The 15,289-nt window shown below is 37.2% G+C and overlaps 2 protein-coding genes across 5 annotated transcripts in view; one reads left to right on the forward strand and one right to left on the reverse strand.

The window, feature by feature from the left end:
• Nucleotides 1–4,446, forward strand: part of SOS1 (SOS Ras/Rac guanine nucleotide exchange factor 1) — a 149,536-nt gene extending 145,090 nt beyond the window's left edge. For all 4 annotated transcript variants that reach the window (XM_004265031.4, XM_012531305.3, XM_049696461.1 and 1 more), the window contains 2 exons: nt 1,547–1,665; nt 2,584–4,446. In XM_004265031.4, coding sequence (XP_004265079.1) covers nt 1,547–1,665; nt 2,584–3,075 — 611 coding nt within the window. In that variant the 3' untranslated portion in view covers nt 3,076–4,446. The remainder of the gene's footprint in view (nt 1–1,546; nt 1,666–2,583) is intronic.
• ARHGEF33 (Rho guanine nucleotide exchange factor 33) overlaps nt 3,160–15,289 on the reverse strand; it is an 84,509-nt gene continuing 72,379 nt past the window's right edge. Inside the window, exon 18 of the mRNA XM_049696471.1 lies at nt 3,160–15,284. Coding sequence (XP_049552428.1) covers nt 15,155–15,284 — 130 coding nt within the window. The 3' untranslated portion in view covers nt 3,160–15,154. The remainder of the gene's footprint in view (nt 15,285–15,289) is intronic.

The following is a 15,289-nucleotide window of genomic DNA, read 5'->3' on the forward strand; positions in this document are numbered from 1 at the left end:
GCTTAAACTTACATATTTTTCATGCTTTTTGTAAAATCTTTTTTTCTCTTTTGAAAGAACATTATTATATGGGTGGCTTCCACATTTAAGCACTTCTCATTTCCAACTCTGGAGTTCTAAACATATTTTAAATGCTCAACTTTTAAAAAAAAAGCAAGAGCATGCATGCGCATCTGAGAATGTTGGCAGCTACGTGCAGTGTCTAAGTCACTTAGCCTGGGAACAGCACAGATTGTAGGCAAATGACTATTATTTGACTTTAGAACAGCTATCTTATCATTGTACCTATCTGTATTATATAATCTAAATATTCATCACTGATAAGCAAAATAAAGTTCCAATGTAGGTATTTGCTTTTAATTTTAAAGTAAACTAACAATTCACCAAACTATTTCATAAATTTTAAGCTAATAGATCGTTTTTTGTTGTTGTTCTTCATACAAATGATTTCAAAATGTGTACAATGGAAAATATTCTTAAAGCTAAATTAACTTACATAGTCTCTTAAGAAAAAAGGTAGGTGATCAAAATGTTCATTTAAATAATATCAATACAGAAATTACTCTTTTTAAGTTCTATATTGTTATTTAATTGGCAAAATAAAAACTGTCAATGTTTAAAGGAGAAAAAGAACCTGCCAAATATAATTTTGAACGACCATTTAAGTGTTTTTTCATATCTTTTTCATTGTGCTGATAAACTAGTTAACAACTTACATAAATGTTTTTCAAAGTGTAATTATTTATATGCTTATATTAAGTCCTTGTCATTATAAATGTCTGTAAGATGTGTTACAGTTAGAGGCTTTACTTAACTTTTTGGTGCCAGTTTATCAACTTACTCCTAAATCAGGTTCACCAGATTTCTAGTGTAATTTCTGTTTTTATTATCAGCACACTGCCTCAGTCATCTTAAATACCTCCATCACAATGAAAATTTTTGGATTAGAGTATGATGAACCTGACTTTGCTTCCCTGCCAAGGAGAACAATATCTAAGCACACTGAGGAGAGACCCCTCCCCCAGGCACTAGATTCTCTCCCTGGCATCCTTTGAGGGGATTGCCGGGAGAGACATTGGAGAGAGTGGTTAAGATCAGAAACTATCCCCAAGGACTATCTAGTGAAGGCAAGAAAATTCTGTACTAATAAAGTCAGAGGAAAAAATGAGCCCATCAAAAAAGCTTAACAGAAATTACCATTCCAAAGGTTTTTAATAGTTTGCTGTCTCTTCCAGAAATCTGAGACTCAGATCCAAATAAAAAATTCCAGTAATAGTTAACAGTGGGAATGTTATTTTGTTCAAGAAACATAATAACAGAATATCTTAGGCAGCTTTTTTCCTGAAAATTCTGCTAAGAAATTTCTGCATGCTTTTATAGCAGTTTGCTTTAATAAAGGAAATACTATTGGTTGTTGATTTATTGAACTGCTTTTGATACTTCTGTACATTTCTTTTAATAAATATAAGCAGTTTCCAAGTCTTTTCAGGATTGATAGATGAAATAAAATTCCTGTGAACTTTTCAAAAAATTTAACATCCTACAGGATCTGCTTCAGTATCATCTATAAGTTTAACCAAGAGCACTGATGAAGTGCCTGTCCCCCCTCCTGTTCCTCCACGAAGACGACCAGAATCTGCCCCAGCGGAATCTTCGCCATCTAAGGTAAAGTAGAAAACCTTGTTATCTGGAAACTGGAATCATTACAGTTACAGTATAATCAATTGCTTGTGTCTGGTTTAGTTCTAACTGAATTAGGTTAATACTCAGAGTATTTGGGCTTAATAGAGTTTAAACAAGGATTAAGTATGGATTTACGATGCAGTAATGTTTATTTCCTTTCTTCTGAAAGTTTTTTGGTAGGTTTTCAAAACCCTTGTAAATCTAAATTATGGGTACTGTCAAGAAAAAAGTTTAACCTATAATGTAAGAGTAATGCAGTCTCAAACAGTTCTTTAAAAGATACAAGAGAGAGAGAAGGAAAGAGGTCTGAAGCTTTATATGAAAGCACATTTTAAATGAAATGGTATCTTAGTGCTAAATATTACCTATCTGAACCTTTAATAGGTGAATGTGGCATGCTTTTAAGTGGGATTTTCATGAAAATTCTGGGTCAGAAGAGACCTTAAAGGCTCATAATAGCTATTTTTTCTACCTCTTGGAATTTCTTTCTTTGCCAGTTGTTAACATGATTCAGTGTTCTCAGTGTCCAGAGAGCAGAGCACCTGGGCAAGTCAAGACACTCTTTGCAGAATATCATGAAATGTTAATATAGTAAGTTTAAAATTGTAAAGTTGACAGGTAATTTATGTTAAATGGAAATGATCTTATATTAGATTCAATAATAGGTAAGCAGTAGCAAATAACAAAATTTTGAGAAAAATAAAAACTTAACACTGAGGGAAAAATAATTTTAATGAATGAACTGCCATAACCTCCAATTTTTAAAACATGGCAAAACGACCTGATCCACATCTAGGGTTCTTCCAATAGCATATTTGAAAACCCCAGCTTAATTCTTAATATATTCATGGTGCTACATAAATTATTAATAAATGTCTTTTTTTTTCCCATTTATGTTAGATCATGTCTAAGCATTTGGACAGCCCCCCAGCAATTCCTCCTAGGCAACCCACATCAAAAGCCTATTCACCACGATATTCAGTATCAGACCGGACCTCTATATCAGATCCTCCTGAAAGCCCTCCCTTATTACCTCCACGAGAACCCGTGAGGACACCTGATGTTTTCTCAAGCTCACCACTACATCTCCAACCTCCCCCTTTGGGCAAAAAAAGTGACCATAGTAATGCCTTCTTCCCAAACAGCCCTTCCCCCTTTACACCACCTCCTCCTCAAACACCTTCTCCTCACGGCACAAGAAGGCATCTGCCATCACCACCATTGACACAAGAAGTGGACCTTCATTCCATTGCTGGGCCGCCTGTTCCTCCACGACAAAGCACTTCTCAACATATCCCTAAACTCCCTCCAAAAACTTACAAAAGGGAGCATACACACCCATCCATGCACAGAGATGGACCACCACTGTTGGAGAATGCTCATTCTTCCTGAGTTCCTCTATACCAGGATGTACATTTTCCTGGCCCCAAATCCATTGCTGGCGATGGATGCACTGAACGTGCCAGCACTGAGGAGTTAAAATGAGAACTCCAAACACTAACGACTCTACTTCAAGATGCAGTATAAGACAATGAATTTTAACCTAGATGTAATTATAAAGTGAAAATGGTGTTCGTTTAGAATATGGAAAGACTGATCTAGAGGAAGTGGACAACTGATTGCACCTGAAAATCAAGTAAAGGGAACTTTCTCCAGCCAGTAGGCAGGAGTCCTCTTTTTGTGAAGTGATCTTTATCATTAAAGGGATGAAAAACAGTCTAGTGTCCAGCAGGCCCACATGATGACAGTTTTTGTAATTCAAAATATTATGCACTTTTTAAAAAGAAATCTTAAACAGGGATCTTCAAATCCTCCTTTGTTTTCCTTTGCTTTTGTTTGTCCTACTTTAGAATATTTTCTTAAAAATCATTCAGAGGACTGTGAGGAAAGGCTGTGGTACCTGACCTTGTTGGAATCAAGGCCCAGCACTGTACTACAGTCCTGTTTACAGATTATTACAGTGAATTGAATGGGTACCGAGGCTTCACCAAAGAGGTACTTTTTTTTTTTTTTTTAAGAATAATTATACCGATTTTAAGAGCATTCCCCTACCCACCCTCCCTACACAAACAAAATGTGGTGGTGTTGCCTTCAAACAAGAGAAGTTTTGTGTCATTAACAATGACAGAAGAACTTTTAAAACAATGTAACTGTCAAGTATATGATTTACATTTAGGAGACTGTTAATCTATGCTAGATTGTCATTTTCCCCCCTTTTCCCACAAAAGTTTACTGGTAATCCATGTCATGGCTTGTAGCTGTCCCTCTAACCATACTATGGAAATGCAGTCACCCAGTGTGAAAGGAGTACTTGCTGGGCATCGCTGACACCGTTCATGTTTTACTAATAGTTGAGTGATCAGCATATCTAGAATTACCTTGCATTGCCTAAATCATGTGTATATAGTGAATGTTATATAATATACCTGGCAGGTCTGTTTTAATTTAATTGAATAAAGATACAAATACTTTGTTTGGCTGGCATATATTAAATTATTATATGAGAAAATGGTTGATTCTTATTTCTTTCAGTTGAAACACACAAACACTAAGCATAAAAGCACGTATTGTGGTACGCCTTGGTTTCTAGTTCTGGATGTATGTATTCATCTTAAAGAATGATCTAAAGTTGCAGTTTGGCATGTAGGAAAATATTTGGTTAGAATAGGATGGGTATCTTTTAAGCAGAGCTTTGTAAGGTTTTTAATTTCCTAGGTAACATGTATAAAGTCTGTTAAAGTTTATATTAAACATTCTACCTTGCTTGAGGTCTTTGCTCTTTCGGAACTATTCGTAATAGAACATCTACCTACATCATTAATATCATAATATGGATTATTCATTAAGCTTATGTACTGATCTTCTGAGTCTAACAAATACTGTGATTGAAATGCATGCAACTTGTTGAAGAGAAAAAGTGTTATTAATCTCCACTATAGTATCTGTGAAGTGTGCAGTATTCCATCCTTAGAGAGTCATCAGTTTATCAGTATATGCATGTGTCCTCTGAATAATGAAGCAACATTTCAGCAATTCTGTTAACGATGCCATTAGAGACATTTTTAGAAGTGCTGCATCATGGTGGAAACCTAGTACTTTAATAATTTTCTGTGATATTTATTAGAGCATTAAATGTACATCACAGTAGTACAATATATAGTCCTTTAAGACTAGAGTGTTGGTTGCATCATCATTTAGCAGTCCATCCTGTCATATACTTTATTTATTTGTTAAAGTTGAATCATTTTTTTCTAATATTTGTACCATTCCTATTATGGTAGCCACTTTTCTCTTTGTAAAATGTCTCCTTTTAAAAGTCTCCCCCCAAATTAATTTCAAATCTCCTCTTGTACGCAGAGTGTCCATAAGACCATTCATTCAACAAGTATTTATCTAAGCCTACTTACTAGTGCTGCTACAATTAATCATAATACACATTCCAGAATTTCCATGACTTTTTATTAGACCAGCCACATCGTCCCTAGGATTTCCCTTTATATGTCTTACGCACACTTCTCTTTAATTACCCCACCCCCACTCCAAATGAGAACCTGAGAAAAGTCCCATTGGAGCCCATTCAGTATCTCTCTGGCCAGTGTGTTAGCCTTCAACAAGGTAATGACCTCTTTTCAACCTGCCTGATTGTATAAAGAAAAAAAACTCAGATTTGAAGTTCTAATCATACTTCTCCCAAAGGGAAGCATTCTTCTACCCTCGTGGTTCTAGGCGACCGCTTCACTGTGCATCAGCTTTACATGCATTGTGGATACAGGATATTTTTATTCTGAAGTGTAAAATTTGGGTAAAAATATTTTCTGCAGTGGTAACTGATTAGAAAAATTCCAGTTGGATGCCCTTCAATGGAGTTGAGAAAACTGTATCCTTGCCTTCTTCACATGTGAAACATTAACTAGCTGGCAAACTTATTCTTTGTAGTAACTAAAATTTCCAGGGACAGGAAGTGGCTGAGAAGACAAATGCATCACCACAAAATTCTGCTTTTGAATTCAGGACATTACAAGACAGTCAATGCAGCGTGACTTTTCCTAAATCACCTTCCAAAATATGGAACGTTTCTTTTAGAAATGTAAGTGCTCTTAGATGTTTCATTTTCTTTGGATCACAAAATGAAGAAAATATTTCAAGGTTGAATTTACCTAAATGGGCTGATAACCAATATAATAGAAAGGGAGGCTTTTCACATCTAAGTACTTTTAAAAACAGGAAAAGATAAATATATGTTTCTAAATTTATTGAAAGACAGGTTAATTACTCTTCCCAGATCTCCAAATGTGTTTTAAGACTACAAATTATGAGGAAATGTACAAAGGTCAAAAGTTTGCTTAATTAAAGGTTGTTGGGTATCAAATTATGTATTTAGTAGGTTACTGTGCTCTAACAACTCAAGAATGTTTTAATGTATCTGAATTTAGCAAGGAGCATGCCACGCTAATTATACTCCAATTAACAGAACAGTGTAGTGAACTAGTACTATTTCAGTTGGAGGCTATATTATGGTTCTAAATTCCTTAATGTGTTTTTTCCGTACATCAAAAATTAGGCAAACCAAAACTTAGTTGGTATCTATGATCACAGTCTTGTCTTAATTCTCAAATTTAGCTCACATTAGTCATGTACCTCATCATTTGTCTTTTCATGACAGCTTAAATTCAGAGTTTTAAGTGGCTCAGCAAAACAGATAATGGAAATGGGGGGAGGTGTCTCAATTTATTAGTGTTATACATATTGAGGAAAACCTTTTTTTTCCCCTCCAGATTCAGAAAGAAAAATTTAACCATTTATTTCTCGGTATTCTGCTGCTATAGGTAGGTTCACTTATTCTTTTAACCTATATTGTATGACTGTCGTACAAGTGTAGGTCCTGTTGTGTTGCACATAAATCTTTACCAGTAAAGTAAGCATCACAGGGTTAATACCAGTTTGTCTGAAAGAATTATGCAGTAAAATTATTTATAAGGGAAAGTGATGACTTAGTTTATTTATTCAGTATTTTTCTTTTGAAACATCTCATTACTTTTAAAATCATTTCAAAATTCCTTATAGATGAGCCAGTGAAATATTTTGAGCGCTAGTTAAGAAAAGCATGAAGTCTATGATAAATCTAAACAAAAGCACTTGTAACTTGTTTTGTAAATTTCATGCCTTATTTTCCATTTTTGACACCATAAAGTGCATTTTCTGTCAACTGTGAGCAAACTTCCCTTTTGCCTTTAATGAAAATAGTGCATTAAGTAGCCAATTGCTGCAAAATTATAAAGCAAATTAGCTAAAGGTGGATCACATTGGACTACCACTCAAACAAGATGCATAGTGGATGGAAGTCACATGTGGTGTGGCTTTATAGGGAGAGTGCACCTGTGCCAGATGCATGCCACTTTCCGTAGCTGCCAAATGTGCCTTTAATTAAGAACATCTCTGATTTTTTTCTTCAGATCAAGTCAGCATTTGGGGGCGGGATCAGGGCAGGGGACTTTGGGGTGCAAATATCTGGTGAAACCCACCAGAGAAGAAGCCTTTGTTTGTCAAAGTGACACGAATAACTTCAGTTGAAACGTGTTTATGTATATATATGTGTATTTGCCTTTGTTTAGTAGCACGGTTATTTGCTAAAATAATTGTCCAAAAAATTGCTCTGTCAGTCTTACTCTGATGTAAAAACAAAGTGTGGTCTATACATCTAATATGGCCTTTGTACCTAACCATGTTCGTAGGTAATCTTTGTACTCTGTGTGCAGCAGTATTTGGTTTGCATTTAAAGTGAAAATAACGGCTGTTATTTTTCTGGCATTACTAAGATAAACCGAAAAATAATAAAAAAAAAAATGCCTTACATAGCCCACAAGTGTATTATTTTTGCATGTATTTATTTTAGAAGGCAGTATTTTAATGCCATTAGTGATTCTCATTTTAGCTCATACTTTCCATAGAAATAGTTTGCTCTTAATCATGGTCTTGCTTTGGAGGCGCTTTTTCCTGTATCACAGTATTATAAAAGTATTATAAAAGAAGTTGAATACTTCCTTCTGTATCAAGCTCTATGATTGTAGTGAGTGGGAGGCCCTTGGGATGAAAATTAGTACTTTAGTGACCTTGGGTGTCACCTGGATGAAGCTGCAGGGGAGGGCTGAGGCATTTGTATTCCATAAAAGAAGTTTTAAGATACCACAGTCCCTCAAAAGGCAGGTTTTGCTGAGACCTGCTGGAACATGGCAGCCTGACGTTCAGCAGTTCTTTCTGGGCTTGGCATAAAAAGATACAGCTTACAGTTGTACACTGTAAAGAATTATGCAAATATGAGGTCATTCATGGTGAACTACAGAATGTGAAAACTAATGAATCCTTAAGAGATCTAATACCCTTATTTTAAAATTGAAGTAAGTGACATGACTTAGCCAACATCATGTGACAGTCAGTGATTGAGACCACTGACTCAACTTTGATTCCTGGTATTTGGAGGACTGCTTTCAGCACTAGTCAAAATTCATTGTTTTGTTTTTTTTTTTCACCCCTGGTTTAAAGACACAAAATCATCAGTTTGTACAAATTCCATTTGTAGGCCACTGTGAAATCCAAGTATGTATTATTGAGTATATTCTAGAAAATCAATTTAAAAGCTATAGGAAAATAACAATATTGATTAGTCAGACCTGATTCCAAATTTGCTCTTAAAACATCACTTCTTTTCAATTTTAACCAGGTGGTTTGTTTTTTTACTTATTTTAGTCACTAGCTCATCACAGATTCAGGGCACTTAAGACTCTAGGGTTCGGCCACCAGCAGAGCCTACCTTTTTGCAGATAGATGCATGTAGCAAGGAGGGCTTTGATAGAGTACAATTCCAAAAAAGCAGTTTATAGTCATTCTACTATTTTAGGGCTCTTGATTCTTATTGGAGGCAAGAAGAAAACTACAGCCCATTTTTAGAAGCTGGTTTCTGTACCTTCATGACTCATCTAGAAAAGGAAAAATTGTGGTGGTGGAGTACAACAAGCAGGTGCTTTGGAATCAAATCTCTTGTGTTCACATTCTGGCCCATGACTTACTAGATGTGTAACTTTGGAGAAGTTATTTAAATAATCTGAGTCTGTGTTTCTTCATCAATATTTGAGGTCAATAGATCTACTCTTTGGGACTGTTGTGAGGTTTAAAGGGTAGTATGTATAAAACCCAGTGCCTTTCACAGAGTGAGTACTTAATAGTAACAAGATATGAGGGATATGTTTTCAGAGTTTGCCTGCTTTTAGATATCTTTTAAGAGGTTGATGGTCCATCCTGAAGTTCCCATAATTTGATTCTTTACCATACAGCTTCCTTTGATGTTTACACTTAAATTGGTTTTGAGTGACCTTAGTTATAAGCATTTGTTAAGGGCCCATCTGACTATTCAACAAATATTTATTGTTTCAAGTACAGTTTTGATGTTAGGAATATAGCAATGAACAAAACAGACAAAAATCCATATCGTGGGATTAATAATCTAGTGAGGAAATGTAGACAATAAGTAATAAGAACAAATAGATATATGTTAGAATGTTGTAACTGCTATGAACAAAAAAGCAGGCAGGACAAGGTGACTGGGAATGTAGGGGCAGGGGAAGTGAAACCTAACCAGGATGGTGAGAGCCAGCCTCACGGAGAAGGGGACATACGAGTACAGACTTGAAGGAGGTGCAGGAATGAGACATGCAAGTATCTAGGAAAAAAAATATGTGAAGTCACAGGGAACAGTCAATTCAAAAGCCCAGAGGCAGGAGCATATACTTAATATATCTGAGGAATAGCGAAGCTACTGGTCTGGAGAGGAATGACTGAGTGAGCAGGCGGTGCCGTCAGAGGTTTAATGGGTCCAGATCACTTCTAATGACTTTAGCTTCTGTTTGAGAGAAATAGAGCCCTTAGAGGGTTTGAGCAGAGAAGTGACGTGATCTGATTTACATTTTAACATGATCACTCTGGCTGCAGTGTTCAGAATAATTAGGGGTTAAGAGTGGGACTAGGGAAGCTGGTCCAATAGAAGGCAGATCGGCCAGGGTGACAGCAGAGGAGGTGGTGAGAAGAGGTCACCGATAGACTGGATGTTGGGTTTCACAGAATTGTCAAGGATAACTTCCAGATTAGCGGCCTGAGCAACTGGAAGGACAAAGTTACCATTAACGGAGGTGGGGAAGATTTGGTTGAAGCAAGCTTGGACATGATAAGTTCAATAAATATATAAGACACCTGAGAGGTGCCAAGGAGGCAGCTGGAGATGTGAGTCTGGAGTTTGGGGGAGAGTTAGGGGTTCAAGATACAAAATTGGGAGTCACTTTTGTAAAGATCATATTTTAAAGCCAGCAGTCCAGATAAGATCACCAAAGAAATGAGTACAGCCTGGAAAAAAAAGAGATCTAAGCAAAGAGCCCTGGGGCTTTGTAACCTTAAAAGGAGGAGAGAGCCGCCTCACTCCCGAACAAGTAGACCAGGAAGGAATGAAGGAGAAAACCAGCAGCCTGTTGCATCCTTGAGGCCTAGTGAAGAAATTACTGATATTTCCGAAGAAGGAAGTGATCAGTGCCTCAAATGCTATTTGATGGGGGAGTAAAACAACTAAGAATGGACCATTCATTTAGCAAGGGTGAAAATCACCGATGATGCCCTTGACAAGAGTAGTAAGGGGAGTGCTGTGGGTGGAGTGAGTTTAATGAGGAATGGGAGGAGAGATGCGGAGCAGTTTGGTCTTTCAGGTTTTACATAAAAGGAAGCCGTGAACTGCGACAGAGTTAGAACCTTCAAGAGAAGGTTTCTTTTGCTTAAAATGAAAGAAATAAGAGCCTGTTTGTATGCTGAAGGGTTTGCACCAGTTTAAAAGGAAAATGTGATGATGAGAAGAGGGGATGCGATCTAGTGTGAAGTGGAAACAACACACTTAGAAACACAGATGGGATCCACAGCAGTCCTTCACGTAGATCCCACAATCTTCAGATGAACAGGTTTACGTACATGAGGAAGAAACACAACACATTCAGTCTTCTTGCTAAGAATCAGAGCACTGAATGCTGCTATCTCTGGAGGCAATGAGGCAAGAAGAAGGAATAAAAACATCTCTATAGATATTTAATAAGTTTGATAACATTAAAGATTGTACACTAAGCTCTTTGAAAGCAACAATAAATTTTGGAAAATAAGTTATTTGGTTTAGGTACAAAAATATTGACTATTTTGAATGTCTGACAATTTTCCAAAACAATATTTTCTGCACTGCTTACAGCACATCCTTATGTTCTTGTGTTTAAAACTTAGTGTCACACATCAATTTCTAATTTTTTCCCTTAAAATATAGAGGTGTCTCTCCATCAATTTTCTCAACCTTTTTTTAACCTGTTTCCCTTTTTGAAAAACTCTTTCTCACCCGTTTTTCTGTCAACCTCTCCCTACCATGTGAGATCCACTGGCCTCTCTGCATAGATATTCGGATGCTCACAGGCTGAGTGGGGCATGCACATCTTTAACTTAAATCAGCTCTCAGGATATGAGAGTCCCAAGTGTTCCCAGAGCACTACTGTTTTAGGCTTAGGAAGAAAGTTATTTATGGTGATATTTCAAGAGAAAGTCTAGTCTGAAAACTAGACTTAATCTTATTATACAACTTAATGTTAAGACATTCATTTTATCATGTTTCTAAGTGCATGCAATTGATTATGTAGAATATATAGTCAATTTTACTACTTTATTATAAAAAACACTGATCATGTATATATGTATATTTTTAATCAAAATCTTACTATATATAATAGTAAAGGTCACAGATGGTAAATTAAATAATTCAAAAAGAATCATTTGGGTTTTCATGAACTATCAGTTTTCTGTAACCCAAGGTAAGTATAATCCTTTATTCTGTCCTAAAATTCAATCTATGTTTAGAATCAGTGCTGTGGTTTATATACTAAATCATTCAATTTATTGGTCTAAGAAGTAGTGGCTTTAAAATTTCAGTGGGCCGGGCTTCCCTGGTGGCGCAGTGGTTGAGAGTCCGCCTGCCGATGCAGGGGACACGGGTTCGTGCCCCGGTCCGGGAAGATTCCACATGCCGCAGAGCAGCTAGGCCCGTGAGCCATGGCCGCTGAGCCTGCGCGTCTGGAGCCTGTGCTCCGCAACAGGAGAGGCCACAACAGTGAGAGGCCCGCGTACCGCAAAACAAAACAAAACAAAACAAAAAATTCAGTGGGCCAAAGAATCACCTGAGTGCATTTAAAATGCAGATTCATGGGCCCCGCTCTGAAATATTCCAGTAGAGTGGGACTGAAATAGTACCCAGGAATCTGCATTTTCACAAGTGCCCTCATAGGGAAGATAGTATATTAGTACAGACTTGAAGGAGGTGAGAGAATATGACAGACACGAGGTGCTATAGAAACACTGTACAAAGGGTTTTCCCTGAGCAAGAAAGAGGCTTTGTAATTTCAAGCAAACTATGTCATATGATGAAATACCCCACCACATGGAACCCCAGAGTGTTCGTCCGTAAATCCCCAGCTCTCCAAGGTCCCAGTTCTGGCATCAGAAAAGCAGGACAATCCTTGCTTGGAGTTCCATACAGACCCCACAGGAACACAGAAGGGACCTGTGGCCACTGCCAGCCTGTGCAGAAATAGCCACTTCATCTTTTGGTGGAATGCTTCTCTCTGCTTACTCACTCAGACACTTCCAGGAGCTGTCTGTGCTCTCCTTCTCTGGAAGGACTGGAGGCAACAGATTTTATCAATTGCCAAAAGCTCTTTCCCACCCTGACTTCATCCCTAGTGCAACATTACATTAAATATCATTAAATATCCTAGCTCCTCTGTCAATTTACAGTACTACCTAGAAAGATTATGAAATGGGTCAGTACAGCACAGAAAAGAGTAGCAAACTTTTTTATTTTTAATGGAGAGATGTTTTCTAATGCTAGATGCTATGACAGTGGCAGTGGTGCCTTTACCGGCTTCTGAAGACAACTGTATTTTATTTCCTTTGCGATTGATAGTTTTCTTTAAAAAAAAAAAGAAAAATGAAAGGCAGGAAAGTAAAGTGACAACCCTGAAACTCTTTGGCAAATTATGAGTAGAAATTAATTTCTGTGGCCTCTATATTTTAGAGCACCAACATTAATGTTGGCATCAACTGCTTACTAAGCACCTAGAATTCTAGAGGTGGAAAGAATTTCAAAAGATACGGTACAGCTCCTGCCCTTGCAGAGACTTACATTGTTGTTGGGAAGACAAGACACACAGATCAAAAGATAGACAAGTTACACCACTAGAGGCCACGGAAAGACGACGAGGCTTAAACTGGGTCTTGAACATTAGCAGAGAGGAAGGAGGCCAGAGTAAAGACATGAAGCAAGAGTGAGCCTGAGCGAGGTGCGTGGCTTGCCAGGAAACAGTAACAGCCCAGCTTAGCTGAGGTACAGTAGTTCAGTAGCACTGCAAAGAGGGAGCTGGTAGCCAGAGAGAAAACCTGGAGCTGCACTGGAGAGAGAGAGCCTTGAATGTCAAGTCAAAGAGTTTGGAATTTGACTACAGACAAATAAGAACAGTCAAAGAGTTTAACACAAAGCAATATTTGGGAATATTCACATGTTAAGAGATGTGTGGGATTGATGGGGGCAGTTAGAAAGCTACCAGAAAAAAATCCAGATATCAGATGATAGAGACCCAGAGAGTAGCAGCATTAATTATTACTAGTTTTATAGGCTACTTTCCTAAAATATTACTAAATTGAGTTGTGCTACAGATGTAGCATCAAGATTTTTCAAAGGGTGTTATCAAAATGAAACTTTGGGATGTATGTGAATATTTTTGAAACCATCCCAGTAATTGATCATTTTTATGATAAACAATATGAAGGGGAAAGAAATTTTGTTTTTTACATTTTATTTAAGAGGTTATGTCTCCTGTTTCACTTTTCATGTCCAGTCAATTTCACACTATGCTTTTAAGCACTGTCCCCCAAAACATCTTTGGCCTGATAATAGAAAGAAATCTAATTTCAGAGGAGTTCATTAATTTGAAAAGCTTGGCTTCAAATATTATTGGAAACTCCAAAAAGTTGGCAGTGATCCTGTAACTGTTCCAGACTCCTACTGTTCCAAATGCTAATAGATGGGTTCCTAATTAGTCGTCAGACAAGGAGAAGAAAACTTGTAACACAAGTGAAACTTCCCCTATTTTATCAAACAGTAGTCACTAGAGGAACAGCCTCTGGAGAAGTCAGCTGGAGCACCAAGATTCTGAATGAATAGTAACCTATGCCCCTAATTAGAACTGCTGAGAAATAGAGACAGATTGTTTCAACCTAATTTTTTTCTGTTACGATTCTGATGTTTGGGGCATGTCAAGGATGTGGGCCATCTTGGGCATACCTATGTGGAAAGAGAGTACATTTTATTGACCCCATAGCCAGGCAAGCCTCATTGCAATGATTTCTCTGCCTGCACTGTAAGACCTTTCTTTACAACTTACTTCTGGAAAATAGAATAAGGTAACGCTAGCGCTGACTTTTCATTCCGACTTGGTGTTTGTAGCAACCACTGTGTATAAGCCATTAAAGTACTGATGTTGGTGACAAAATCAGTGCTTTTTCCCAGTCCATATGGTCATGAGTGTGTGTGACACTCAGGATCACTGGTGGATCTTTGAATCCTCAGTACTCAATAAAACACCGACTCTGGATTCGTTCCCATCTGCAGCACAACCCACGTGAGGGAAAATGTTTCTTTGGCCTCCCAGTTTCTAGAAAAATCACTGTTCCCTGCACTGATTTTCATAACCATAGAACAAGAGGAATACTACTCTTAAGGTTCTTTTCCTATTTGGAGATTAATATGTCTTTAAGCTTTGAACCTTCTGTGTCATGGTTTAAGCACAAATTTTCCACAAAATTCATATTTGCAACATGTAAAGTACAATTCTATTAACTGATCCTTTGCCTTAAGGGATGTTAGGTGTTTGCCTTGGGGTTTTTGAAAGACATATGGCAAGACAGAACTGGCCCCTAACATAGTGTATATTAGTCTGAGAACACTGGGATGAATTAATACGCTAAATGCCTAGGAAGCATAAAATTCACATCCATGTTAAATATGAACATGCTCAATATTATACTGGGGGAATGACCTCAAGGTGGAAGTTTCTGTTCTTACAAATGTTTATTTTCCTCCAAATTTATTGTGTTTTTCTGTAATGCTGTGAAAAGTCTTCATTTCCCTTTTCCCAGGTGTTGTTCAAATAGCAAGCTCTCAAGCACAGACTAATCTTCATCTTTTCAATGTCTTGTCTGTTGATATAGTTTCATATGTAAGTATTTATATTAGTTTTCCTCAGGGATTTATACATCTATATATATATATATATATATATATATATTCCTACACAGATATATACAAGCTTTTTATCCTCATCTTACCACTTGACAATACAACTGTAAGTATGTTTTACACAGCTGTTCCTTGGTCAAGGTCATTTGCAAGAGCAAGTCGGTTTCTGAAGAAATCTTGTTTGGTGGGTGAAGGATCCATTGAGGGGTTCTCATTAGTTTTTTCCCTGTATTCTGATCCACTGGACCTAAA

This window comes from Orcinus orca, chromosome 13 (assembly GCF_937001465.1).
Source record: "Orcinus orca chromosome 13, mOrcOrc1.1, whole genome shotgun sequence".
In the NCBI taxonomy this organism is placed as follows: Eukaryota; Metazoa; Chordata; class Mammalia; order Artiodactyla; family Delphinidae; genus Orcinus; species Orcinus orca.